General features: G+C 45.5%; 1 protein-coding gene across 5 annotated transcripts; it reads left to right on the top strand.

Moving 5' to 3' along the window:
• Positions 1-2: 2 nt before the first annotated feature.
• Positions 3-14,676, top strand: ZSCAN12 (zinc finger and SCAN domain containing 12). Of its 5 annotated transcripts, XR_009354268.1 has the most exons (5): positions 3-425; positions 3,563-3,710; positions 5,203-6,328; positions 12,782-12,998; positions 14,561-14,676. XR_009354268.1 is itself a non-coding variant. In XM_059176178.1 (4 exons), the coding sequence occupies exons 1-4, from the start codon at positions 18-20 to the stop codon at positions 12,909-12,911; spliced, it is 1,812 nt and encodes a 603-aa protein (XP_059032161.1). In that variant the 5' UTR covers positions 3-17; the 3' UTR covers positions 12,912-13,955. The 5 variants fall into 5 exon arrangements, 4 of the variants coding, with proteins under 4 accessions (XP_059032161.1, XP_059032162.1, XP_059032163.1 ...); XM_059176178.1 differs by lacking the exon at positions 14,561-14,676 and having other exon boundaries at positions 12,782-13,955; XM_059176179.1 differs by lacking the exon at positions 14,561-14,676 and having other exon boundaries at positions 5,203-6,381; positions 12,782-12,914.
• The last annotated feature ends 9,203 nt before the right edge of the window (positions 14,677-23,879 follow it).

Below are 23,879 nucleotides of genomic sequence, written 5' to 3'. Positions count from 1 at the left end.
AAAGCTCTTGCCCAGCTATGATGGCATCTGCTTGGGCTCTCCAGGCCCACGAGGACCAGGATGACCTTTTGGAAGTAAAGACTGAGGAGGAGGAGAAGGACACCCCTAGACAGCATCAGATCCTGCGGAAGAACAACACCCACAGCAGGGAGGTCTTCCGACAGTCCTTCCGGCAGTTCTGCTACCAGGAGACCCCGGGGCCGCGCGAGGCGCTGAGCCGGCTGCGGGAGCTCTGCCGCCAGTGGCTGCGGCCCGAGACGCACAGCAAGGAGCAGATCGTGGAGCTGCTGGTGCTGGAGCAGTTCCTGACCATCCTGCCCGAGGAGCTGCAGGCCTGGGTGCGGGAGCAGCAGCCGGAGAGCGGGGAGCAGGCGGTGGCCGCGCTGGAGGACCTGGAGAGGGAGCTGGACGAGCCAGGAGAACAGGTGAGAAAAAGAGATGTTTTGTGATTGAGAAAAAATGAATTATGGATTTCTAGGCCCGTGTGTTCTTGACACATGGGTGTATCAGGCCTTAGCCTCATGGAAACTTGATTAATGTAGTCCTAACTTACTTATAGCTTCTTTGGGGACGGATCATGTACTTCTGTACTAGGCCTACAGAGTTCTGGTTGATGAAATGCAGCTCAAAAACATCTAAGAGCAAATGTTAGGTCATGGTAAGGGAGTGGGCAGCAGTGTCTTCAAAGGGACATCACGCTCTTGCACAACAGTGTGTCCACTGCCCTTTCTTCATTAAAGGATTAAACGAAGGAGAAATCAAAGTCACCACCTTGGAGGAGTGGGAGGTATGAGCGGAGTGGAAGGTTAGGAGGGAGGGGCCGGGCAGGGGTGGGAGTTACTGGGAGTAGTAGAAAGCTCAGCGTGGGTTGGACAGGTGAGTTGTGAATAGGGATTGAAAACAGAGTCCAGGACCTTGAATACCACCCCTGGAATTTAGATTTTATTCTGTAGGACACAAGCTTCTAACGCTTTCTCTTTGAGTCTAAATGAGCTTCTCTAACCCAAGGATGTAACCAAAGTATGTAGGATCTTGTTCTGTTCTGTTTTGTTTCAATACTGATACTGGTTCTCAACCAGTGGCAGTTTTGTGCCCTAGAGGCATCGGGCAATGTCTTGGGACATTTTTGGTTGTCAGATGGGGCAAGGTGCTACCAACATCTAGTGGCTGATGGGCCAGGGACATTACCCGTATAGGACAGCATCAGACAACAGAGAATGATCTGACCCAGCTGGTCAGTAGAGGCAAGGCTGGGAAGTCTTGGTAGGAAGGCTATAAAGTGGAGAAACAAGAAGGGTACCCAGCACTGGGGGCATGAAACACTGGAGGGGAGGAACCTGTGGCAGAAAGACAAGAGTTTCAAAGAGAGTTGTGACCGTGAGACTTCAAAGGATGAAGCATGTCTTAGGTAAGTATCCATTGGAAATGATGACGATGAGTGGATGAAAAAGGAAGGATGAAGGGAAGACTCTGCAGGGAGCGATCTCTTCCAGGCTGAGCACTGGGGACTTCCGGCTTGAGAGACTGGCGGGATCCAGGTGCTCCTAACAGAGTTCAAGGGGTTAGGGGAAGGTGGATTGGGGAAAGCTCATTTGTTGAGGAGACATTTACTAATGTGGGTTTTTGTACCAGGCACCATTCTGGGCACTGGAAACATAGCCATGAACAAAGCGCAGAAGCTGCTGTTGTCTCCCAGCTGGAATCTAGTCTAATAAGGAGGCAGACAATAAACGTGGTGCTGAGTCACCGGAGAGTTGAACAGAAGAGAGGTTTAACCTGACCTAAATTGTAAATATAATCCAGCCACTCTGTTGGAAGAGTTGTACATGGTGCTTGGTGGGGGGGTGGGGGTACGGGAGGCCAAGAGGTCAAATGCAGAAGCAGGGAGACAGGCTCAGCACCTGTCCAGGAAACAGGTGCTGGTGGCTTGGACTAGGGCAGTAGCTGTGGAAGTGGTGAGATGCGGTTGGATCCTGCCTGTTCCGGAGGTGGCACTTGACATGATTTGTTTTTCTGTAGGACGTGGGATATGAAAGTTCAGGGTTCAGCTAGGGTTTTTGTTCTGAACATTATGACTCATAGATTCATCATTCACAAAGATGGTAAAGGCTGGGAGAGAGGAAGGGGGTCAGACAGGGATCAAGGGTTACTAGGTTTTTGGATGTGTGTCGATTTTGAGATTCCTAGTAGAATCCACCTGGAGAAGTTGAGCAAGCCACTGAGTATAACAAGCTGGGATTCGATGCAGGGATCCGCGCTAGAGATGCAGAACTGGAACTGGTCAGGTTATGGATGATATTTAAGGCTTTGAGATGGAAGGGGGTCATCAGGGCAGTGGAAATGGAGGAGTGGCCGAGGAGACAGGAAGAGAACCGAAAGAAAGAAGGGATTCTCGAGTGCAGGCAGAAGTAATGTGGTTTTAAACGTGTTGAGTTTGTGCTTTCCCCTGATTAAAAAAAACAGAACAAAATGAAACATGTTGAGTTTGTTTTGCAAGCCAACCCCTTCCCTCAAAGCATGCTGGGGGCAGCTAACAGAATTTAAACTCGATTTCTGAGCCTTGCCAGAGATCCACAGATGGAAGACACAGACCACTGTACTGGCTTTTTTCTCCCTCCACATTTGAAGTTGAAACATCTTTTTCTGTCCATCTCAGCATCCTTCTGATTTTGGCTCTTATTCTGGGGGCAGAGGTTGCACAATGAAACTGTCAAAATAGAGGCAGTGTGGGGTGATTTCTTATTTACAGAGTGTAGCCACTGTAGAGGACTGGGGAGCAGTTCGAGGGCTTACTGTGGCAATGCCCCCTGCAGTGTGCTTTGTGTACATGGTGCCATGTAGTCGAGGTAACCAGCCCCCGCTCCCAGAGTTCCTGAACTAAGACACAGACTTAGGAACAAGAGTGGTCCCAGATCCCAGCATTTCACACCCTGCTGGGGAGACGTGGTATTTTCGAATACAAGGGGAGTGATTTCGCTGCAGGCACAGAAACTACAGGATGGCTTACACTGCTAAATAAATGAGTTGGTGGCCAGAGCAGGGGTCGGGTGCAGTAAGGGATGGGATTGAAGGCAAGAGTGGAGACCTACGCACCTTGAAGAGAACAGGCTTCTTCCTTTAAGTAGAAGGGAAGAAGTGGGGGGTACGGGGAGTGATGAAATGAATGGTGGGTGGCCTCTCATGTGACCATGACCTTGGGCAAGGAGAAAATAAGGTCCTGTCCTGGAAGGAGGTGGAGTGGGGCCTGGGGAAGGCTGGCTGTAGGGAACAGCTTCCAGAGCCTACTGGGAAGAGATTTCTCCTCCGTCCTGCACCCTCTGTCACTCCTTCGTTTCCTTCTGCCTTTCTCCAGGCATAAACAGTGAAGGTGACACAACCAGCAGCGTTTAGCTGTGAAGAACAGGAGCAGGGAAGGTTTCCCAGAGGAAGCGCCGTGGGGAGGGTTACGGCAGGCTGGTGTCCGGGGGAAAGTTGAGGTGTCAGAGAGCTGGACGTCACCGCCGTGGATCGTGTACTCTTACTTGCTGTTCACAGACTGTGTGAGCTGTTTATCTTGCCGCAGGTCTCAGTCCACACCGAGGAACAAGGCCAGCCCTTGGAGGAGACGGCCCCTCTGGGAACAGAACAGGAGCCCGGTGTGTCCCTCCCACCCCTGATGGCACAGCCCAAGTGTGAGTCTCCAGAACCTGAAGCCCCGCTGGAGGAGCCAGGTAGGGCAGACAGAGCCGTCTGGGGGGAAGGGGAGGACGGGCCAGCACGGGCCAGCAGGCCGCCCTAGTACTCCACACTGTTCCTGATGGTCAGAGTCACGAAGTCTCTCGTGCACACTCTCGGCCACTTCAGTTTCTCGCTCTTCAGGTGTTCTCTTTATATTTAAATATTTTTCGAATTCTTGCACTGTTTTATTTGAGATCACTTAATTTAGTCTTTCTGGTAGTTGTTTTCCATGGTACTGGTCTTGCTCTTTCTAGCCTTTATGCTGTCAGACGGTGCTACTGTCTTCACTCTGGCTGTTTCCTTCCTCCTTCATAAACAAGCCTCTGCCCCATGATGACCGCATTTTTCAGATGGTTCAGGAAAAAGTGTATATTTGTGTACGCTTACAAAGAGAGGAACAATAAAGCAGACGTGGCAGAATATTAAAAGTTGATGAATGGATGAAAGACTCCATAACTTCCTTATCTCTACTTCATTTATATTTATTCTTTTCCTTTTTTTTCTTTTTTAAAGGTTTTATTTATTTATTTGACAGAGAGAGAGAGACAGCGAGAGAGAGAACACAAGCAGGGGGAGTGGGAGAGGGAGAAGCAGCTTCCCATGGAGTAGAGCCCTATTTGGGGCTTCATCCCATGACCTTGAGATCATGACTTGAGCCAAAGGCAGATGCTTAATGACTGAGCCACCCAGGCACCCCTATATTCTTTTCCATTTAGTTTTTTAAAGTAGGTAAAAGTTCATCTAGTTCAAAGACAAAAATTTTAAATTATTTAGTGAAAAGTTTTCATTCCACTTCATTTCCTCAGCCGTCTGGTTTTCCAGCCCTGAAATAGGTTGTCAGTGTATTAAGTTCTTATGTGTCCTTCCCTAGAGGTATATATGTTTTCATATTCAAACAAATACCTTTTCTTCTCTTTATCACTAAGATTGTAAAAGCTTGCATTTTTTATTTCTTAACAGCAACTTAGTAATAAAATGTTTGGATGAACCACACAGTTTACTTACCCACCCCCCTAAGTTGTCCCCAGTGTTTTATTCTAACACATGGTGTGTGGTGCACTGCAGGATAAATTCCTGTTTGTGGAATTACTAAGCCAAAGGTTTGTCATTGTGATGGATGCTGTCAGATGCTCTGTCAGGCCTGGGTCAGTTTACACCCACCAGCAACGTGGGACATTCATGAACATGGCAGGATGATGGGTGAAAAGTTTATCTCCGTATTGTTTGAATTTGCTTTTCCCTTATTTTGAGGTGGAGCATCTCACATTTAAGAACTACTGTATTAATTTTTCTGGAGACAATTTTTCCTTTGCCCAGTTTCTATTGGGTTACTGGTCTTTTCCATAACAATTTTTGGAGTTTTACGTATTATGTCCGTCCTGTGTTCTTAGGCCATTTCATGGTCCTGCAGAAACTCTGGGTTCTTAGTGTTTTTCACCGACGAATTTTATGTTGGAAACTCGTTGACTCGGTGATCCATTGCAGTTTCAGGTGTTGAGACTGGGAACGAGTACGGGAATTTAAAGCAAGAAATTTCTGAAGAAATGGAACCACATGAGAACATGTCTGCATTTAAACGTGAAGTGTTCTGGCCTGCTCAGTGCAGAGAAGCTGACGATCCTGAGGCAAAACCAGAAGAGTCTTCTGGACACTCCAGGGAAGGTGAACAACCTACAGGTGAAGAAAACCGAGTCCTTCTGGATGAACAGCAGAGGTTCTGTCCGGGAGGAAAACCTCATGAGTGCGAGGAGTGTGGGAAAGCCTTCAGTCAGCACTCGCGCCTTGTAGAACATCAGAGGGTCCATACTGGAGACAGGCCTTACAAGTGCGAGGAATGTGGAAAAACATTCCGTGGGAGAACTGTGCTTATCCGGCACAAAATAATCCACACTGGAGAGAAACCGTATAAGTGTAATGAGTGTGACAAAGCCTTTGGCCGGTGGTCAGCTCTTAACCAGCATCAGAGACTTCACACAGGAGAGAAGCACTACCACTGTAATGAGTGCGGCAAAGCCTTCAGCCAGAAAGCAGGCCTCTTTCACCATCTCAAGATCCACACGAGAGACAAACCGTACCATTGTACTCAGTGTAATAAGAGTTTCAGTCGGCGTTCGATACTTACTCAGCATCAAGGAGTTCACACTGGGGCGAAGCCCTATGAGTGCAGTGAGTGTGGAAAAGCCTTTGTGTATAACTCATCCCTGGTTTCCCACCAGGAGATCCACCACAAAGAAAAGTGCCATCAGTGTAAGGAATGTGGGAAATCCTTCAGCCAGAGTGGCCTTGTTCAGCACCAGAGGATCCACACTGGGGAAAAACCTTACAAGTGTGATGTATGTGGAAAAGCCTTTATTCAGAGGACGAGTCTTGTAGAACATCAGCGAATTCACACTGGGGAGAGACCTTATAAATGTGATGAGTGTGGGAAGGCTTTCACGCAAAGATCCGTCCTCACGGAACATCAGAGAATCCACACTGGAGAGAGGCCCTACAAGTGCGACGAGTGTGGGAACGCCTTCCGAGGAATCACCAGCCTCATCCAGCACCAGAGAATCCACACTGGGGAGAAACCCTACCAATGTGATGAATGTGGCAAAGCCTTCAGACAGAGGTCAGATCTTAGTAAACACCAGAGAACCCATGCTAGAGGTGGTCCTTGTACAGGTAAAGAGTGTGGGGAGTCGTTCAGGCAGACCTCAGCTCTTACTCAACATCAGACTACCCACAGAGGAGAAAAACCTGTTCCCGTATGATGACTGCAGGGCGGTTGTGTCCCAGAGTGCAGGCTTTAGGGCAAAACGCCAGTCACTGTTGCTATAAGGAAGCCTCAGGTATTGATAAAGGATCCCCTGGGGGCCGCCCATTCTGTCAGGTGCTGTGCAGATCAAGAAGCAGAACACCACATTCCTCTTCTCCAAAGTTGACAGTTTAGTTGGGGATAGCTAAGATCTGCATGTGAGGTTAGGTGAGACCGCAGCAGGACAGGAGAAATGACACAGGTCCTGTGTCTTGGAAGTGGCTTGTGGCACACAGTAAGTGCTGTCCATCTGAGAGGACGGACTGCCGGTGCCTCGGGGGGTCAGGAAAGATCTTACTGACGCTAAGGATTGGATGGGCAGAATTGGAGGGCAAAATGGAAAGCATTTAGGGTGAAGGAAATATAGGCAGAGGCAAGAGCGCTCATGATTTGGAAGCACGCGAGTCTACCTGAGGTACGGGGTCTGTTCAGTTGGGCAGTTGTTGGCGGTACGTTGGCAACGGAACTTGGGGACAGACTGGGAGGGTAAGAATGCCTCTTTGACTTCATTCCTAAAGTATCTCTAAAATTATTGGCCATTGGAAAGGTGAGGACACTCTTGCGTGCAGAGACGGTGATGTAGCTACAGTGTCACAAGGGAAAGCCCAGCCACTGAAGTGTAGGTCTCTGACCTCAAGTCCTGTCCGTTGCTCTAGGGATCCCTCCACTTCACTGAGGAGAACGCCCGAGTCCCACTCACAGACCTTCTGCCTCACTGCATTGAATCCCAGCTGCCTTCATGGTTGCCTGTGGAGCGTGGACATGGGAACACTTGCCCGTAAGCAGGCACCGCTGCTGGTTAAGAGCATAATGGAAGCCGTACAGCGGACAGGTGCCAGCAGGACCATAGAGAGCACAGGGAACCTGACCACCATCCCGCTGTAAGGGCTTCAGGCTGGCCTTTCCACCTCTTCAAATTTAAGGGCGTCAAAATAGGAGACTGACCTATATTCGAAGGCTCCTGGGGTCGTCTGAGCACAAGGCTTCGCCTTTAGTTAGGGAGGGCACTAGGGTTCTCTTTGCCTCTAACCTCTCTTTCCCCCAGTTACGTAGTTCTCGTGTTCTCAATTCCCTAACAACTGCTCTGCAGAACTGGTTTACAATTTCTTGGTTTGCATACCTTCTTGAGCATATCAAAGAGCCAAAGTTAGTGACTGTCTCTTGGGACTCGTGAGAACAGATGAGCCGATGACTGGTTGGCTCTGCTCCTGTTCTACTGGGTGAGCAATTCCGTCCCGGACGACGGCCTGTGGCCATTACTGGGGGTAGCCGGCAGCCACAGAGAGGCGCACGTGGCTCCTGGTCTGTTTGTCTTCTTTACAGAGGATTTTTGACCTTCACTGAGCTGTCCTTTGATTTCCTTCCCTTGCTACCTTGGCATGGCCGACTCTGCAGCTTCTGAGATTAACCCCTCACCCTACACAACTCCAGGGTCCTCTCACCCCTCACCTCTAGCGGCTGAGTGGTCTGAAGTGGTGAGGAAAGAGGGAGGGGAGAAACAGATAATGACCCTCCTTTAAGCACTCCTAACTGCTGTTGTACCTAGCCCCGAGCCTCCATCCCATCTCCTCCCGGCTCCTGTAATGCACTCTGCCACCTTTCCCCACGGCCCCCGTCTCTGGCCTCTCCGTCTGTTGCCCTGTCCAGAGAACACAAGAGTATTATCACTGGTTTGGAACCAGAAGAGTCCCTGGAGAAATACTTGTGATGTCCCTTCTGAGCTGTAAGTGTGAGCACGTTTTCCCATAAAAATAACAATGGTGTTAGTACCATAACGGGCATATTATGACATGTGTCAGATTTGCTTTGGGATTGGAATTTACGTGACCATGGGAGAACATTCTGAGTTCACAACAGAGCAAAGCCTGTGAACATTTGAAAACTCAGTCACAAGTTGAGGACTTCTTATTTAGGTGTTTTTTCCTAAGACCAGCCTGGGAGCTGCGCACATGAGACACTGAGGCAGCTGGGGTTGGGAACTAACGCTTTTTTACATCCAGGAAACAGTTTGTTGCCCCGAGTGAGCCTGAGAGCTCCGAGCTGTGTGTGTTCCTGTTCCCTTTCCCAGCTCGGCCTGCCTTGCATCTCTCACTCCCGCACGCTCCTCGGTGCTTAGTGACGAGAACCTGTATGAGCATGTCTCGTCACCGGATCGGACTTCAGACATGGTGGCCAAACTGACGTCACTCCTAGGAGTCCCTTTGAGTGTTTCGAAGCCTACTGCTCACGGGAACACGGTTCTTTTCTATTTTTTTATTTTTAAAAGATTTTATTTATTTGACAGAGATCACAAGTAGGCAGAGAGGCAGGCGGTGTGGGGGGGAAGCAGGTTCCCCACTAAACAGAGACCCTGACGTGGGGCTCGATCCCAGGACCCTGAGATTATGACCCGAGCCGAAGGCAGAGGCTTAACCCACTGAGCCACCCAGGCACCCCGTGATTCTTATTTTAACTTGGCTTTCTGTTCACAGTGCTCTTACTTACATCTTCTGCTTAACACGTTCTCAGCGCAGACGCATTCGTCCATTTGCCTCTAACGCCTTTAGTTGCCTAATACAAAGGAGCCATAGACAGAGACCCAGAACATCGGGATATGCCTGTTACCTAGCATGCAGTTCATAACTCATAAAGGTGGGGGTTTTGTTCTGGTTGTTCCTTGTACTTAAATATCGTTGCAGTACCAAGAAGGGGTGGGGTGGCGTGGCATTTCCAGGTAGGCATCAAAGGGGTCAAACTATCCAGGATTAGGGGGAAACAGTGTAACTGCAGCCGAATTGGCAACATGGAAGTAGAAGGTCCCGGGGGGCAAGTGGAGGACAGGACAGGTCAGACATAGAATGGGAGTGTGTGGTGAACAGAGAATGACGAAGTGATGAAACCCAGAGTGCGTCTTTATGGATAAAAGGTAGATACGGTCTAACAGGGACAGGATCTAGGAAATCAGGGTCCTCTGAAGCAGCTAACCTTTGTGGATTTTGAAACCATCAGCAATAACAGGCAGTAGGATAGAAAGGAAAAATGTGAAATGGAAGCAAGTCCAAGAAAGGATGTCAGTCAAGGGTAGTGACGGAACAACCAGGTTGAGGCACTGGTGTAACACTCGAATCACAAAGCAGTTACTTAGAAATAATATTAAGGATGAGAGTGAGATCGAGCGGCTTTTCTCATTGATTCAAGGTGAATAAGATACTGAGTGTTTAAGACAAAAAGCTGGAGAGGTTGGGGGAGAATCAAATTCCTTAAAGCAATAAAAAGTGAAGGGGGCTTTGAATGAAGAGTAACCTGACAAACGGGTTGCAGGGGGTATAACGGACTGCAAAGGGAAGAAAGCCAGCCCCCCTCCAGAACCCCCCAGGTGTATGAAGAGGTTGCTGGAATTTTCAGTGTGAGGTAAAGCTACTGAGGAAAGAGAATGGGATTGAGCAGGCTCTGAATTGAGAAATGTCAGTTGTGGGGTGAGGCCAGCAGTGGAGAGCAGGTTCACACTACTGTGCTCTGAACAGAAGTAGCCTCTTGTTATCTATCTCCCCTAGATTATTTATTACAGAGTTCTCACACTCAAAGCCGTTATTGGCCATCTTTGGGAGTCAAGAATAAAATTTATTAAAAATATGTAACATATACAGTTTACTAAGAGCTAGGCCTTACTAGGTGCTTTATTTTATTTTTAGCATTGAAGCTGCCTGAGGTCACAAAGTTAGTATATGGTGGGGCCCAGCTTTGAACCCAAGCAGCCCAATTCTAGAGCCCACACTTCGTTTCAGTTAAAGGAGCCCTGTGTTGCAGTGGTAATTGATGTCTGTGTAACTTTTCTACTCCTGTCACTCTTTTTTAAAAGATACTTCAGAAACCCCAGAATCCTAGGTCCAAGCACCCAAGGTAATAATATCACCACCCTTTCTGCTCGCTAGGTTGCAGATGAGGTTTGGTCAGTGGAACATGAGCCCTAATGCTTGTTGCTGACACAGGGAGGGTGTCCACAGGAGACATTCCACTAAAAATGGGCTCTTGATAGGAAAGGATCACCCTCCATTCTGACAGAATATGGGATTTGGGGCAGTCTTCAGTAATACAGATCATAAAGATGTAGATTATAATGTCCCATTGTAGATCTATAGATCTGTATAGATCTATAATGTCCCATTATAGATCTGTCCAGTAACCGATATGGATCTATTCTTGATGAGGGTTTTATATTTGTAGCTAATACCATGGCTAGGATTAAAGGAAACATAATTATATAAAATAGTTCTTTCAGGTGCCTATCCTGACTCCACAGCCCAGAATTTATTTGGGCAACAAATTGTCCTATTCAGCTTAGGGATAATCATCTGATTACCTTTAGTTAAATATTCTCAACTTCCATCCTTTCACACTTAAAAGTTCTCATATCGCAATAGTTCTCATATCACAATCCCTCTAGCAGTTCATTTTTTTTTTTTTTTTAAAGATTTTATTCATTTATTTGACAGATCACAAGTAGGTAGGGCTGGGCTCCATCCCAGGACCCTGAGATCATGACTGGAGCAGGCAGAGGTTCAACCCACTGAGCCACCCAGACACCCCTAGCAGTTCATTTTATTGGAATTTCTTTGGGTCTTCTCTCATGCCAAATGTTTTTGGGTGTAATTGGTAAGGAGTCCTTGCACATTTTTATATATGTATAGTATTTTATAGAGAGAGAATATATGTATGACTATATAAAAATGTGTTATACATAGGTTTTATTTTATACATATAATTTGATTTTGACAAAGCCATTCATGATAAGTAAACTCAGTTGAGTAGCTCCTTGGCTCACATTGTAAGACCATCGTGGAGAGCCAGCGGTTTTCCCTTGATTTTGTGGAAACTCCTCGCTCACACTACCAGGTCTGAAAGCCCATCGGTCAAGGCTCCCGGAGCTTTCGCCCAGCTCAGCTGAAGATGATCTTTGGGGGATACATGTTTTTTCCACGGATCATCTCAGCCCAGATAGACTGGTCCTGGGTATCCCCAGAAGGACCTCTAAGTGGCCGTTATTTGTCATCTGTGAATTACGGTTAGATCTTACTGATCCCTCTTGGGCTCTTTACGCGGACTTGACTTTTTGGTCTAGTGCCTCACTCTGCCTACTCCAGTGATCTCATCATTTCACACCCTCTAAAAAACGTGTTTTCTGTAATCGAACAATTCGGGCGAGTGATTTACCCCAGGGGGTCTCGGTTTCCCCACAGGGTAAGTGGTGACCGTAGCAGCCACCGACTGGGCGTTCCGTGGGGTAGATGGGCTGTCTACACCTAGCTTCGCGCTGGGGTGCGGCTCCGTGCGCGCCGCAGCCGCAGGTCACTGGGATCGCGTGCAGTGTCCCCAGGACCTTTGCGTGGGGCGCCGCCGGGGTCGGCGGGAACAGACCTCGCCCTCCCTCGGGGACAGACGTCGCCCCCAGCTTTATCTCCGCGCAGCCCAGGTTCGCGCTCTTTGTCCTGGGAGCCTGGGCCCCGCTCACCTGCGGGCGCCGCGGGAGGCTGTGCGGGGCGGGGACGCAGCCAGGCGACCACCGAGAGGAGAAAGCCTCCAGACGCCTAGAGGAGACCGAACGGCGCAGCGGCAGGGGCTGCGGCCGGCCCGGAAGCGCGAGCCCGCGAGACTCGGCGCGCACCTGTGCGGGGGCGGGGCGCGGCCTCCGTCCTGCGCCCCGGGCCTCGGCGGGGCGGGCGGGGCCCGCGCTCCGGGAGTTGCCGCGGGAGTCGGGGACGGCTTCCGAGGTGTGCGCTGTGTCGGGCTACCTGGGCTCTTGGGCGGAGGAGAGTCTGGGGTCCCGGCTTTGTGAACAGAGGGGGCCGGTCGGGAGAGGGCTGCGTCCGCCCTGCGTGCGGTGCGGGAGGTCCGCGGCCACTTCTGGTGGGAGCAAGTGACTTCGCTGTGTGCCGCGGAGTCCTCCGACCGTCATGGGCTTATAACCCACTTAAACGAGAAGGTGGAGAGCTTTAAGTAAAGATGAGCTGTTATTATTTTCTCATTCTGATGTTATTTTCTCTACCGTCCGTTCGGGATTCTCTGAAGGTGAGAACCCAGGGGAGGAGGGTCGCGGTCTATCAAGTTTCATTAACAAACATTTAGGAAGTAAAGGATTTTAGCACACGGTGCTAATGAAGGATTTGCAAATTCCCTCCCACTTCCTTTATTTAGCTTCCTGACGAAGTGCCTTGTCTGGCTAGTGACTTCCTGAGTCAAGGAGCTAAAGAAAAATTAGAGTTTCTGATAACAGTGTTATTTGTGCCCCAGGAAGAAGACTAGCTACAAGGAAATCCTTCTGAAAAACCGGTGCGGACCTCAGGCTGGTGTGAATCTTCTCCTGAGTGCGCTCATTCCAGAATGGCGGTCCTCCTGCGGGAAGGTCCCTGATGGTGACTGATGGCAGAGGGAGAGGGCCGTGCCTGGGACCACTCTGGCAAAGAAGTCGCAGATAGTCCTTCAGACTTTAAGTTGCTGCTATCAGGAGGTAGTTACCTGGGCCTCCCAGGGCTGTCAGAGAGCTTCGCCCGCAGTTGCTGAGACCACCAAGTAGACCAAGGAGCAGGCGCTGAAGCCAGTCCTCACACCTCGCTGGGAAGCTGCAGATTCAGGCAGGGATAGTACCCAGAATGTGGAGAAGAGGTATCACTTAAGCTAGAAAAGTTGGAGACAGCTTGGAGGAAAACCGTCAGGTGGGAAGGATTGGCATAATCACGTATATTACGGGTTGAGTAGTGAAAGTCTTCTGGAATAGCAGAGAAAGCAGTAAAACCAAACTTGGGATCCACCACATGTCTTTGCAGCCCAAACCCAGCACCTCCCTCATGAGCTTTAATTCCCCTTGGTGTTCGTGTGCGCCTCTGGGAAGTTCTGTATTGGGTTGTTGTTTGGGCGACTTCAAATCCAGTTTTCCAAGACCGGCTTCATCCCGTTGCCTTTAGGGCCCAGGCTATAGAACAGCACAAGAAGTGCTTATAGCACAGATAGTGTGATGGAATCCAGGGTTTTAAGTGCAGCCTGTTAAGCCGCTGTCATAGTTTGAGCATTATCGCCTTTTGGAATGGAAAGCTGATGAGAAAAGGTATCTGTGAGACCCTTGAAAGGAAGCGCTTTAGAACTCTCAGTGACCTCCTTTCCCTTGAAGACTTGGCTCTACCCTTCGCCTTCTCATTATTTGCCTGATTCTTGAGGTAGAAGCTCTCAGCCGTATCTGTGAGGAGTTTTGTTTGGTTTACTTTGACCTGTTCAACTCCTTTAACTTCAAAGTGCAGCTTTCTTCCTATATTTTAGTCCTGACATTACTGAAAAAGTTATTTTCTCCACTTTAGTTTTTCCATTTCAAAACGGTGTGTATTTTGCAACTGTTCTAGCTGTTGCTTGAAGTTAACTGTTATCGTAGACCACTGTTCATTGATTGACTCAATAAATGTTTACTTGTGGAGCATTTGCTTGTCTGTAGTAGTGGCCTAGGTACATATCAGTCAGTATAAATGATCCTTTTTTCTTTTTTTAGATTTTACTTATTTATTTGACAGAGATCAGAAGCAGGCAGAGAGAGCGGGTAAAGTAGGCTCCCCACCGAGCAGAGAGCCTGATTCCGGGCTTGATCCCAGGACCCTGAGATCAGGACCTGAGCCGAAGGCAGAGGCTTAACCCACAAAGCCACCCAGGCGCCCCTAAATGATCCTTTTAAGTTGCACTGGCAAATTAAAATTTCTCTTGATTTCATGATATTCCATTTTTCATCTCTGGATTCAAACTTATCTCCTCTTAACTTTTTTGATTATGCCTTCCTGATTCATTGTCTCATTTTGTGAGAAAATCCTGCATGTTTTTCCAAACTTTCTCCCGAGCTGTCTCTTCTTCCCTCAAACTGGAAACTTGCGTGCCTTTTTGGGCACTTGGCCAAATTGAGATAACAGTTCAGATGCACAGTAATGGCATGCACTTGAGGTAAAACTGGGTTTTATTTTTATCACTATTCTTCATCTTAAGTCTCACCTTAGCAGAGAGATGACCAACATCTGAATTTTTTGCATTTTTTTTTAGATGGTGTTACTGGGAATGAAAATAAAGACTTGTCTCCAACACAAAAAAATTATGAAGATGCTAAATCATGCGGTGGGGTCTCTGTAGAAATGCAGCACCTATGCAGTAAGCACAGGAAAAGTTTCAGTCACTGGTGAGTCCTTATTCAGCTTTAGGGAGTCCAGAGACCGAAGAAAATCTCTTTGAGAACAAGTTTGGGAAGGCTTTGGTTTAGAGTGGGTTCCTCTTTTCCCACCAGAGATCCACCACATGAAAGAGTGCTCAGTGTAAGGAATGTTGGAAAGCTTTCAGTTACCATGGCCTCATTGTACATCAGAGAATCACATGAACGAGAGACTGCAGAGATGTACTGACCTCGAGGAAGCCTTCGTGCAGCACTGACACCTTACAGAACCTTATGTGGAGTACGGAGGAGCGCCTTTACCCACAAGTCAGGATGACTGTGCACCAGAGAATCCGCACAGGAGAGGAATCGTATAAACGTGATGAATGTGGAAATGCTTTGCATGGAATCACCGGCTGTATTCAGCGTTGGAGAGTTCACACCTCGGGAAACCCAGACAGTGCGATGAGTACAGACATGGTTGGACCTCGGTAAACGTACTTTAGTACTTGCATCGCTATCACGGATGTTCTTATAAACGAGAGGATCGTGGGAAGTTGAGTGGATGGAGACCAAGTCTCCACAACAGAATCTCCACAGTGCTGGGAAATTAAATAGTGTAAATGGGCAGGATTTATGGGGAATGGGCATTCTTGATTGCCCAGTTTAGCCAGTAAAAACACTGAATGAAGACCTCAGGTCAAGGAAAGGAAAGGCCAGCAGTTCTTCTTTCTGGAGGAGTCTATAGATGTAAGCACCCAGGACTTTTGAAATAAGTTGCTTCCCTGCACCCCAGGGCTTGTGATTCTGTCCCCTGGATGACTATGCATACGTGTTTCCCCCAGGCCTGCTCTCATAGCTTTAATTCATTCAACAAGAGTAGATTATTGTCTGCAGTTACATTTTATTTTCTTTATGAGCTAAATAGGCTTGTCTGTATCAGGACACAAAAATCACATTTATGAAGTTTTAGTACATATAATGAAAGAAACCTCATCATTCATTTGTTGGACACTTTCCTAAATTTGAGACTGCCTCTGTGTTCTCCTGCATAAGGTCATGTAAGTGTTCTTCGGAGAATATAGATTTTCCAGCTTTGGTTTGATTGTTTTCCTTAAGATAGTGAAAGATAATTACCATACAGCCTATTGATAGATAGTGATGGAGATATTTTCCCTTACAGATAATACATAATATGATGTTGTGAAGGCTAAGACTTTAAGTAACTTGCTTATTCTTTTTAGTTCTAAAACAGGTGAAAAGAATCTTGGAAGCTCTTCAGCAAGTTGTTCTTACAGCCCAATCTCTGTGAGAGAGAATGAGGCTTTCGTAATTTATGGTAGGTCACTGAATTTAGGAAACACAGATTTTAAAACTTTGCAGTGATTATTCCTAAGTTTTTTTCTTAAGTTTTTCTGAGTCGGTATTACTGGGGTGCCTGGGTGGCTCAGCCAGTTAAGCATCTTGATTTCGGCCTAGGTCATGATCTCAGGGTGATGAGATTGAGTCCCCTGTCAAGCTCAGTGCGGACGTGGAGCCAGCTGAAGATTCTCTCCATCCTTCTCTCTGCCCCTCCCCTGCCCTGTGTGCTCTCTTTCTCTCTCAAAGGAAAAAAAAATAAGAATAGGTGTTAGAAGATGGACTGCAGAGGTGCCTGGGTGGCTCAGTCAGTTAAGAATCTGCCTTCGGCTCAGGTCATGATCCCAGAGTCCTGGGATCAAGTCCCACATTGGGCTCCCTGCTCAGCAGGGAGTCTGCTTCTCCCTCTCTTTCAGCCTCTCCCCACTGTCCTGCTCTTTCTTGCTTACTCTCTCTAATAAATAAAAATCTTTTTTAAAAATTATCTTTCTTAAAAAAAGAAGAAGGTAGGCTGCATTCAGGGCACCGGCATGGCTCAGTCAGTTCAGCATTTGCCTTCTGCTCAGGTCATGACCCTGGGGTCCTGGGATTGAGCCTATGTCAGGCTCCGTACTCATTGGGGAGTCGGCTTCCTCCCCCTCTGCACCCCCCAACTTGGGCTCTCTCGCTGACGCTCTCAAAATCTTAACAAAAAGGAAGAATGGCTGCATTCTGTAAAAGGCCTTTAGAGCATCTGTAGAAATCACAGGGTTTTTTCCTTAACTTTATTCCTATGTGGAAGGAACTTTATTCTTTATGTGGAAGGATTTTCTAATATTGAACCAACCTTACATTCCTGCAACAAGTCCTGCTTAGACTGGGCATGTTCTGTTCTTAATATGGTAATGAGCTTAACTGCTCATATTTTGTTTCATACATTTTTCTTCAATGTTTGTATGAAATTGGTCCCTAACTTTCTTTCTTTTTATTTTTTTGTACTATATTTTCCAGGTTTTAGGTTTCAACATTTTAATTGCATCATGAAAGCCATTACATTTTTGTTCATTTTTAATATTCTAGAACAATTTATAGGGCACTGGAATTAGCTGGTCTTTGAAGGTTGAATTCTGATGTGAAACAATCTGGGCTGGGTGCTTTCCTGTGATAGTTCCATGGTAACTTTTTCTGTTTCTTCTACAAAACCAGTCTGTTTAGGCTTTCTGTTTATAATGGGGGTCAATTTTAGTAATATATTGTTTGCCTAGAAAATTACCCATTTCATCTAGATTTTTAAATTTATTTGCCTTGAATCTGTAATATAATCAGCTACAATTTTTAAACAGTTTTACCGAAGGAAATTGATATGCAGTAAACTGCAGAAGGATACAGTTGTACATGTTTTAACATGTGCACACCTGTGAAATAATCACCACCATCAATACAACGAACGTATCGATCCCCCCAAAATGTTGATGTGTGTGCCGCGGTAATTCCTCCCTCCACACCACTCTCATCTCCAGGCAACCTCTGCTGGGCTTCCTGTTGCATTTTTTAGAATTAGATATGAATGGAATACAGTATGTTCCATCCTTTTTTGGTCTGGCTTCTTTCATTCCGCACAATTATTTGGAGATTCATGCATGTCTTTGCAATTATCAGTAATCCCTTCATGTTCTTGTTGAGTGTTCACGAAACTGGATATACACGTTTGTACATTTACCTATGCTAGACATTTGGGTTCTTTTCATTTGGGGTCTCTTAAAAATTAAGTTGATGAGGCACCTGGGTGGCTCAGTTGTTAAGCATCTGCCTTTGGCTCAGGTCATGATTCCAGGGTCCCAGGATGGAGCCGCCCCATCGGGCTCCCTGCTCATCAGGAAGCCAGCTTCTCCCTCTCTCACTGTGTCTCTGTCTGTGTGTGTCAATTAAATAAATAAAATCTTTTTTAAAAAATGAAGTTGGTAAGGACATTTGTGTACAAGTCTTCGTATAGACATATGCTTTCATTTCTCTTCAGTAAATACCTAAGAGTGGGATGGTTGGCTCTACCTGCTAAGACTATTTTCGACTTCTAAGAGACTCAGATTATTTTGTAATATTTATTCTCTTTCACATCCCTACCAGCAGTGTATGAGCTTTCCTTCACTACGCATTCCTGCCAACATTTGGTAAGGTCAGTGTTTCATTGTAGACAAACTAATAGGTGTGTAACTTACTGTAATTTTAACTTGCATTTCCTAATGACTAATGATATTGAGCATCTTTTTTGGGGATTATTTGTCATTCCTACAAAACCTTTTGCTGAATTATCCGTTCAAGACTTTGCCCATTTTTTTCCTTGGGCTGTTTGTTTTCTATGCCAGTCCTTTATCAATGCAATGATGTGTGAATATTTCTTCCAGTCCGTGGGCTGTCTTCACTTTCTTAATAGTGTACTTTGAAGATAGAATTTTAAATATTCATGAATTACAATTTTATCTTTTTTTTTTTTTAATGGTCAGGTTGGTGATATGGCTGAGAAATCTTTGCCTATGCCAAGGTCACAAATGTTTTATAATTGCTTTTAGATGCTGTGTAATTTTCAGTTTTTTTTCCTCCATGAATTGCCTTCAAATGTTTGCTTAAACATTCATATTCATGTGAGTCTATTTCTGGACTTTGTGTTCTGTTCAAATGATCTATTTGTCTACCTTTACTCAAGTATCTTTCTCTTTTGATTACTAATATCTTTACAGTAATTCTTGAAATAGGGTGTATCAGCCCTTCAACCTTTTCAAAGTTGTTTTGGCTATTGTAGGTCATTTCCATTTCCATATGAGTTTTGGAAACAGCTTGTCAATTTCTCCCCAAAATTCTGGGATTCCATTGAATATATAAATCAATTTGGGGAGAACTGACATCCTAATATTACTGAATATTCTAATACATGACTGTGGTATATTTCTCTCATTTATTTAGATTTATTTGAACTTATCTCAGCAGCATTCAGTGAATAGGGTACACATATAAACAGGTCTTAATTTGTAGCTTAACTAAAAAAATCTTTTATTAGGTATTAGGTTCATTCACATTTTTTATATGATTTGACATATTTTAATCCCAACTGTCAATTTATTTTTTAATGTTTATTATGTCATGTTTGCTATATTTATTTCTTGTGGGATTATTTTGTGGGATATTTTGTTCTTTAGAAGTATTCTTAGTATTTAGAAAGATATGCAGTTTTATTACAATGATAACATATTTATAATATTTTAATGCCCTTAGTCATCTATTTTCTTTTCCAGCCTTTTTACTTTTGATTTTGTCAGTTTTTGCTTCCTTCACCTCCAGTCCATTGCCTGTGCAACAGTCAGTGAGCTTATTCTCCTTTCTCCCATTTTTTCTAAAGGTTTTTTTCCCCCCTAGAATCTCTGTGCCTGGTGTGGAGCTCGAACTCAATACACCAAGATAAAGAGTCTCATGCTTGGGGCGCCTGGGTGGCTCAGTGGTTTAAGCCTCTGCCTTTGGCTCAGGACATGAGCTCAGGGTCCTGGGATTGAGTCCCCGAATCGCGCTCTCTGCTCAGCAGGGAGCCTGCTTCCTCCTCTCTCTGCCTGCCCCTCTGCCTACTTGTGATCTCTCTGTCAAATAAATAAAATCTTAAAAAAAAAAAAAAAGTCTCATGCTCTTCTGACTGAGCCAGCCAGGCACCTCTCCTTTCTCCCATTTTATAGATGTATTATTTCTACTTCGTCACAATATACAGTATTTATGCATGTTTACTTCTACCCTTGATGCTCCTTTTGTTTTAATTTTAGATCTACAGTAACATATATTAAAATATTCTTGATTTTGGAGTGTTCCAAGTCTTACGGTTGAATAAAGCCTGTTTCCAGGTGATTACTCCAGAAAGACTCATGGATTCAGAAATCCCTGAGTTCTTCTAGATCTCAAACTATTTGTCTAATCTTGATACTTGAAGGACAGCTGAGCTGAAAATTAAATTCCTGAGTTGTACTTTAAAAAACATTTTTGTGGGGGGTGCTCCTAGGTGCTTAAACCTGCTGGTTAAGCCGCTGCCTTTGAATCAGGTCATGATCTCAGGGTCCTGGCATTGAGACCCACATCAGGCTCTCTGCTCAGCAGGGAGCCTGCTTCGTCCCTCTCTCTGCCTGCCTCTCTGCCTACTTGTGATCTCTCTTTGTCAAATAAATAATTAAAATTTTTTTAATTAAGTTTCACGCCCAGCAAGGATCCAGCCTCAGGGATTGAACTCACGACCCTGAGATCAAGACATGAGCTGAGACAGGGTCGGACACTTAATGGACTGAGACACCCAGGCACCCCTTGGGTCACACATTTTTTTTTTAAAGATTTTATTTATTTAATTGTCAGAGTATGAGCAGAGGGAGAAGCAGGCTCCTCGCTGAGCAGGGAGGCTGATGTGGGACTCGGTCCCAGGACCTGGGGAACATCACCTGAGCCAAAAGCAGACATTTAATTGGCTGAGCCACGCAGGGGTCCTGGGTCATACCTTTCTTCATTGAATTAAATACACACACACACACACAGAGTGTTTCCTGTCCCAGGATAATCTTCCCAGGTATCCTGTGAGCTCTTTGCATATTCAGGTCTTGTTTTCAGTGCTTCAATGTGAAGTTTTCTTGGATTATGGGTTTCAATACTAATTTTGTTTCATTGTTTTATTTTTGAGGGACTTCATTGGCCCAGCTTCTATTTCAGTCACTCCTTCCCGACACTTTCCTCTTTCTTCTTTCCTTTTACTTTCATTCTCTTTGTTTTCCTGCCGCAGTGCACTGTTTACGGTTTACAATTCACCCTTGGGGTTTTCTTCCCTAGGGGTTTGTTTCTGAGGTGACTCTCTTCCATTTCTTTCCTGAGTTCAATCAGCCCTCTTTTCATTTCCTTCTAGTTTTTTGATCCATCTTTGCTTTTAATTTTTGAGTTTCTGATTCAAGGTGTTTTTCATATCCGCGATGCTTGTTTGAGGTGTTCAGTTTACTTTGCAGTGCTGTTTCATTTTTCTTTTTCTTCAAGGATTTTTGGAGGAGTGGGCTAGGTGATTCTTACTAGTTGAGGTGCGTTGGTTCTGATTTTCTGTTTCCATGTAGTGCCTTTTCCTAGGCTTTTCCATGTTTTCTCCTATTTCCTAAACTTAGAGTGTGTACTGGATTCCTTTATCAATGGTCCCTTCTGTCCAAGTAACACAATCTTTTTTATTTAATGTAATGTCCAAGTAACAAAATCTTAAAATCTTAATTATTTAATGTGGACTCTGTGATTACTGGTTTTGGATTCTTCGTGTGTACATATCTTGAAGGAATCTGAAAAATTTCCTTTTTCATTCTGTATCCTTTTCAGTACATGTTTCCCAAAAAGTGATTTTTTTTTCCTTTACTCCTCTCCCTGCAAAAGTATGTCTTTTGAAGACTGCCACTTTGAATTACATACCTTTTTAAGCCTCTTGCTCTAGTTAGTGTTCTCATCTCCCAGTATATTCTTCCCAATTTTCACACTTAGGATCACTTAGGATACACTCATTTCACACTTAGGATACAATCATCCATCTGGTGGTGATTTTAGAGCAGTTTTTAGGGCCATTTCTCTCTTCTAGAACTTTCTCAGACTGTCCATTTCCTACCACAAAGGCTTGCCATGCGGGTTTCTGCTGTTTTCTCACTTTGTATTCCAGGTAATTTAAAGTTTAGGCACTTTCTGTTTTGTGTAGTTTTGTTTTTCTTGTTCTACATCATTTTTGGAGGATGTTTGGTGACACAGGTGGAAGCGGCTGTCATTATCCTCTATCAGTAGGTATTCCAAAAAATGAAATGGAAGCATTTAGAACAGAAAATACCAGAATTCACTCATAATGATAATACTGTTTCATGATACTTTTGTTTCAGTATTCTGTATTTGTATGTGTACTATCATGTGTAAAGTTATAATTTGTATAGGCCATATTCAAAATAATTGAAAGAGAGAGTCGGGGTGCCTGGGTGGCTCAGTGGGTTAAGCCTCTGCCTTTGGCTCGGGTCATGATTTCAGGGTCCTGGGATCGAGCCCCGCATCGGGCTCTCTGCTCGACAGGGAGCCTGCTTCTCCCTCTCTCTCTCTCTGCCTGCGTCTCTGCCTACTTGTGATCTCTGTCTGTCAAATGGATAAATGGAATATTAAAAAAATAAAAATAAAAAAATAATTGAGAGAATGTTGTAGCAGATAATCTCCCAAAGCCCTCCAAACTTGTCCTTTCAGTGGTTTTGAACCCTCTGTCTTTACATGTTGTCACTCAGCTTCCTTCTGGTGTATCCATCTCAAAGAGGTGCTGTTTTGTCAATCAACTTTGATAGGTGCATTGTGCTGGGTCAGGCATTTGTTAAAGGCAAAAAGCCAAGTATTAAAACTTGACCTTCTACCCTCCAGGGCACTTACTACTTGGGAAGAGAGAACTTTAAACCTCAAGAATACCTATGGAGCTACTGCCATCAGGTAGCAATGACCAACTGTCCCTCACTCCATACATCCCTTCATGAGACCGTTTTCTCCACTGGTCTGTAGATGTGAAGGAAATCCATGACCTGGAGCCCTGACATTTTATTTAGTTGTTTCTTTCCACTGTTTCTACCCTACAAAATAGAATAATCATGTCTCCTCATAAGAGTCTCCCCTTGTTTGGAGGAAAGGATAGTAATGCATGGGCAATGCTGTCAGGCATAACAGAAGATGTACAGGGGTGATATGTCATTCGACTAAATGCTAAAGATGGGGTGACTTAGATTTTTTTAAAGGCCTTTTAAATTCCTTTCTTAAAAAGATTTTTTTTGAGAGAGAGTGTACATGCGCACAAGCCAGGGGAGGGGTTCAGAAGGACAGGGGAGAGGTGCAGAAGCAGACTTCTTGCTGAGCAGGGAGCCTAATGCAGGGCTTGAGCCCAAGACCCCGAGATCATGACCTGAGCCCAAGGCAGATGTTTAAACGACTGAGCCACCCAGACACCCCAAAGTCTTTTTAATTCTTAACGATTACTCATTCATTTATTTATTTGAGAGAGAGCACGAGTGTGTGTGCACGGGATGGGGGCTGGGGCTGGAAGGAGAGGGAAAAGCTGACTTGGAACCACATGGCCCTTGATCCAAGGACGCGAGACCATGACCCCAGCTGAAACCAGGTTGGGGACCCAACCAACTGAGCCACCCAGGCACCGTGGTAACTTAGATTTCATGTGGACTATGAGATTTTGAAAGGTCGGGGAAAAGGGCAATTTGGACTGGTTGGGGGCTAGGAGTTGCCATGAGATGCAAATGGGAAAAGACTATATGAACAAGGTCTTCAAAATATTTTCAGATATGTCAAGTAGGCTTGGTTTAAATCAGTGCTTCTCAACCAGGGTGACTTTGTCCCCCAGGAAACGTTTGACCATGTCAAGAGACTTGTGGTTTCATAGCTGGCAAGGAGGTTGCAGTGGCAGATTGGAAAGGAAGGAGCTGCTGGAAGCTAGTGAGTGGAGGTCGGGAATGCTGTAATCCTACAATGCACAGGGCTGCCTCACAACCAAGTTCTGCAGCCCATGGCGTCAATAGTGCTCAAGTTGAGAGACTCTTGTTGAAGGAAAGTGGCAAGAAATGGAAATAGGAAATGCACATTTTCTTGGTTGAAATTGTAGTACATTTTGAGCTTTTTAAAGGTATTACCTGATTTCTTAGGCTTCATTCTCTTGACCAGAAGTAAAGGACGGAAACGGTCATCCTCTGGTTCATGTCCCCACCATTACTGAATGAAGGTTTTTATGTTGGGAGTTTGTTTTCTCAGTAAGGTATATTAACAACAGAGAGAGGGCGTGTTTCAGAACCTGGACTGGATCCTGACAAGAACCAAGCC

This window comes from Mustela lutreola, chromosome 6, assembly GCF_030435805.1.
Source record: "Mustela lutreola isolate mMusLut2 chromosome 6, mMusLut2.pri, whole genome shotgun sequence".
NCBI classification, from domain to species: domain Eukaryota; kingdom Metazoa; phylum Chordata; class Mammalia; order Carnivora; family Mustelidae; genus Mustela; species Mustela lutreola.
This window is presented reverse-complemented; position numbering and strand designations above follow the sequence as displayed.

Bases quoted from the DNA above. Each gene is read 5' to 3' on its own strand.
- ZSCAN12 (XM_059176177.1), top strand. From the start codon at position 18: ATGATGGCATCTGCTTGGGCTCTCCAGGCCCACGAGGACCAGGATGAC. The intron at 426-3,562 runs GTGAGAAAAAGA...ATCTTGCCGCAG, and splicing joins TGGACGAGCCAGGAGAACAG to GTCTCAGTCCACACCGAGGA. The intron at 3,711-5,202 runs GTAGGGCAGACA...GATCCATTGCAG, and splicing joins AGCCCCGCTGGAGGAGCCAG to TTTCAGGTGTTGAGACTGGG.